Source organism: Antrostomus carolinensis, unplaced genomic scaffold, assembly GCF_000700745.2.
Source record: "Antrostomus carolinensis isolate BGI_N321 unplaced genomic scaffold, ASM70074v2 scaffold53154, whole genome shotgun sequence".
Lineage (NCBI taxonomy): Eukaryota > Metazoa > Chordata > Aves > Caprimulgiformes > Caprimulgidae > Antrostomus > Antrostomus carolinensis.
Genome location: NW_010313863.1, coordinates 9,694 through 13,940, shown reverse-complemented (window position 1 = coordinate 13,940; position 4,247 = coordinate 9,694). Strand labels below are relative to the sequence as shown.

General features: G+C 34.1%; 1 protein-coding gene across 1 annotated transcript in view; it reads left to right on the top strand.

Annotated features, from left to right (window-relative positions):
- The first annotated feature begins 3,052 nt into the window (after positions 1 to 3,052).
- Positions 3,053 to 4,247, top strand: part of LOC104524526 (UDP-N-acetylglucosamine transporter) — a 3,769-nt gene continuing 2,574 nt past the window's right edge. Inside the window, exons 1-2 of the mRNA XM_010167444.2 lie at positions 3,053 to 3,173; positions 3,695 to 3,828. Coding sequence (XP_010165746.1) covers positions 3,081 to 3,173; positions 3,695 to 3,828 — 227 coding nt within the window. The 5' untranslated portion in view covers positions 3,053 to 3,080. The remainder of the gene's footprint in view (positions 3,174 to 3,694; positions 3,829 to 4,247) is intronic.

The following is a 4,247-nucleotide window of genomic DNA, read 5'->3' as shown; positions in this document are numbered from 1 at the left end:
AAAAAAAAAAAATCACCAACATTTTAGTAGTCTGCATAAATGTACCTTAAAAACTGAGAGTATAAACTCTGCTAGATAGAATTCTAGCCATTGTTTTCTGATCTGAACCTAGTTCTTGGTTTAACTTGCTTATAGAATGTAAGTTTGTCCAGAATCTGTCAATTGAATTTGTAGTCAAAATTTTGTAAAAAATGTTGTCTTATGCAGGATTCTGTGTATCCTCTGTTTAAAAATGATTGTCTTTTGCAGTAATTCAGAATATCTGATATAGACAGTATTCCTTTTTCAGTTTTTGGTTGGGTTTTTTTACTTTTTTTTAGGAAAATATAGGAACACTAAAATTATGCTTTTAAATCAATGTTTTGAGATGTTTTAAAATTAATTGTTTTTTCTTTTGTGTCTGGGTAGGCAGTTTTTATAGGCTGACAATTTTCATATAAAAAACTGCTTTGTGAATCAAGTTGAGGTAATGAATTATTATTTCAGTACAAAGGTCAGTTTGTTTTACTTGTCTGTATAATCACTGGAGAGAGGCATGTGCAAAAGACAGTTAGTCTTAACTATTTTAATTCTGTAGCCTGTTGTGCACTTGTCAGTAAAAGAATACTTTCTATTTCCAAAGTAGTTCTGGGTCTTCTAGAGCCTCGATACTAATGGCGACAGAGTGGATCCATTTTCCTGAATGAGTTTTCCCTCACCTCTAAGCGATCTTGTCCAGTTTATGGGGTTGGATATATGGCATCAGCAATCCCTTCTCGTTCCCATTTTGTAACACGAACAAAACATACCGTTGGAGTTGCAGTTCTTTCTCTAGTGGGAGCCCCTCTAGTCTTCCCCTGTAGGCAATAATTATTTATTGCATATTTGAATAAATGTTTTCAGACAAATTTGAACTTCCCAGCACCTTAGTACAGACTCTTGATCCAATCTGTAGTACTGTAGAATTAAGTAATGAGGATGATTTAGTGGCTCAGGGCTATGTACTGAGTCTGGTAGAATGTAATGAAGTACCATAAAAACAGGAGATGCTGTATTCTTTTGTAATTAAATAGTTGGTCAAAAATGTCTGAATACAAGCAATATTTTTTCCTTTCTTTTCCCATTGCCATGTTTTAGTTATAGATAGAGAACTGCATTTTTATTATATTTTAATATGTTTAATCTCCAAAATTGTTTGAAACTTGAGGATAGAGAAGGGAATCAAAACCTCTACTTACTATCTGCTAGTTTTTATTGAAATTGTGTATAGTAAAAATAAGTTTTCTTGAACGTGGTGTACATACATCAGGAAAGGTTATGTTAGGGAATTTTGGAGGCAGAGAAGGGTGGGTAGCTGAGGCTTCTTGGTCCAGGATTCAGGGTAAAATTTGGTGCTTTGGATGGAGCTACAATGCAAAATCCATCGCCAAGGAAAGCTGATGATTATTACTCTCAATTTCCACGCTAGCAGCGCTTCGATGGGCAACAATGCAGATATCTGAAACAATTTACAATTAAACATTCATAATTGTTGAAAAATCAATTATTTTTTCTGAAACATTCTTCAGATTTTTCTACAGTGCACAAAAGTGTGTATGAAAACAAATCCATTCACTAGTTTGATAATCGGCCTGATCGTATAGTGAATGTTCCAGGAATTGCTTTATGAAAACAATGAGATCAGAACAGACTGTGGCAAAACACAAATTGTTTAAGGTAATGAATAACTAGGACTGTGATACATGAAGACATAAATGTCTGTGATAATAGAGAGAATTGAATCACTTGGATTATATACTTATTTGGTCAGTGAGCTTAATTTGCCACAATACAAAATTTATGTATAATATGTTTACTATTAAGGTTGTTTCCAGTTAAACACTGAAATTAATTCTTTCATATTTCATAGAGGATTTCCAGATACAGCTTTTAGAAAATATTTAAAACATGAAATCACAATTTCAAAAATACATTAGTGTATCCTTTTTGCAAGTGCAAGATAGTTGCCTGCTTAAGACATTGTATCATTCAGGAGCAAGTCAGTCATAAGCAAGAGCTTTGAAATAGAGCTTTTCTTAAAACACGAATAGTAAAACCTGTATGTCCAACTGGTTTTCATTTTCATATCCATAGAGAATTACTAGAAGTGTAGGAAAAAAAAAATCGAAAATATATTTGAATAGTTTTTTGAAAAATTCAGTTTTTAATGCATACCAGGATCATATTAGGGATGTATGAATAGTTGGTTTTATTTATTTATTTTAGGAGATCACTTGGAAAATAGAAGTAACTGATTTAATCTGAATGAAGCCTGGATTTTTAATTATATCTACAAAAAGAATTATTTCTTGTCAAACAGAAAGTTTTATTTTATTCAAAACAATGCTGCCCTTTTCAGACACAAAGAAATGTGTGAAAATAGAGGTCAACTTTTCAGAGAAATGGAGTGGAAAAAATATTGCACCTTTCCTGCTCAGGCCTAGAGCCTACATCAGTCACAGAGGAGGTTCTTGCATTACTTCTGTGCCTGAGGGGATTAGGAAAAGTTTCCGATCTGATAGAAGAACACTTTACTCACCAAATTATAAACTATTTAAGCTCATCAATTTCTTCTTTTGACATTAAGTCTGTACTAGTAAACATTCATTGTGTTTGAGACTGGTTCAGAAGGATCCCGTAAGTCCTGCTCTTGCGATGTCAGTGACCATCTCCTCCACTGAAAGTTTCCCCTGTTTTTCTCTCCAGGTTGTAGTGTGACTTCAGCCTTCAGTCATGACTAGTTTCAGGAAAACTGAAATTGTGTTTAAGTGAATTTTGCTGTATGTCATTCCATTCCAGTAGAAAGCAGTGGAAGATAAGTATATAAGAATGTCCTGATGGAAACAGGCAAAACTTGTTAGAAGTGTGGAAAATAGCTTATAAAAGATGTGTCTGAACACTAATTGCATTTGAACGTGATGGTACTGCCAGTAGCAGTCCTATTTTAAAATCAGATAAGTGTGAGCAGTTCTTGAGGACAAGGAATCTGTCTGCAGTGTTTTACCTGAAGCTTTTAAATCAATCTTGTACTTTCAGGATTTTTTGGTAGCATATTTGGACTGATGGGTGTATACATTTATGATGGAGAGCAACTGTCAAAGAATGGATTTTTTCAAGGATACAATAAACTTACTTGGATAGTTGTTGTTCTACAGGTGAGATACGTTGTACCACGTGTTTCTGTGGAGGCACTTGAGATTTACTCTTCTATAAATGACTGGGGAAACTAGTGGGTGTCACTGAAGCTACTGAGAATTCTGTAGTCAAAAGTCTTTATCTGTCACTATTAGAATAAACCTCTAAATGAAAACCTGGAACAAATATAGCAAGAATGTGATGACTGAGTGTTGTGCAACTGCAACATAAAAGCATGTAAGCATTATTTCTTTTGCAGTGTTTAAAAAAATTTAAATATATGCCTTCCTCCTGTGGTTAAAAATGTATAGCGCAAGCATTTCCACTAATTTAATAATGGTAATATGATCAACAATTTCTTTAATGGGGAAAGAAGAATTCTTCCAATATTTATTTTCAACAGTGCATATCCATAACATAAAATAAATGTAATGCTCCTAAACACAGGCAAAACCTTTTCCTAAAATAAGTGCACATTGTTAAAATAGATGCTCTCGGTGGAATTATCAGGTTGCAAATCCAAACCTCAGTATTTTTTCAGGCACTTGGAGGGCTGGTGATTGCTGCTGTTATAAAATATGCAGACAACATTTTAAAGGGATTTGCAACTTCTCTCTCCATTATACTGTCAACATTGATCTCCTATTTCTGGCTGCAAGATTTTGTCCCTACAAGGTAAGAATTATTTTCCATGTATGCTGAAAAAAAAGCATAGTTGAAAACTTAATGCTTAACAGATATAACTGCAAAAATAAATTAAAAAAACAGTCCAAGCCACACTTTTAGAATGTTTAGATACAACTTACACATAAAAGTTTGGTTTTAATGTGTAAGTTAACATACCATAACTAATACTGAATTTTTTTCCATACAGTTGGCAAGGTTAAATTTTCTGTAAGATACAGCCCCTCACAGGTCAGGAATAACTGAATCTCAAATCTTGGCTTTTGACAAACCACTCTCTTGCAGGCTCTATGTTTTAGTTCACTGTCCCTTTCTCTTCTTTTCCTCCCTACCCAACCTCCCTCAGTTTGATCAGCTCCTGCTTTGCTTTTCTGCTGAAGGGAGTCAGTCCTCTCGTGTTGGTGCTTGCC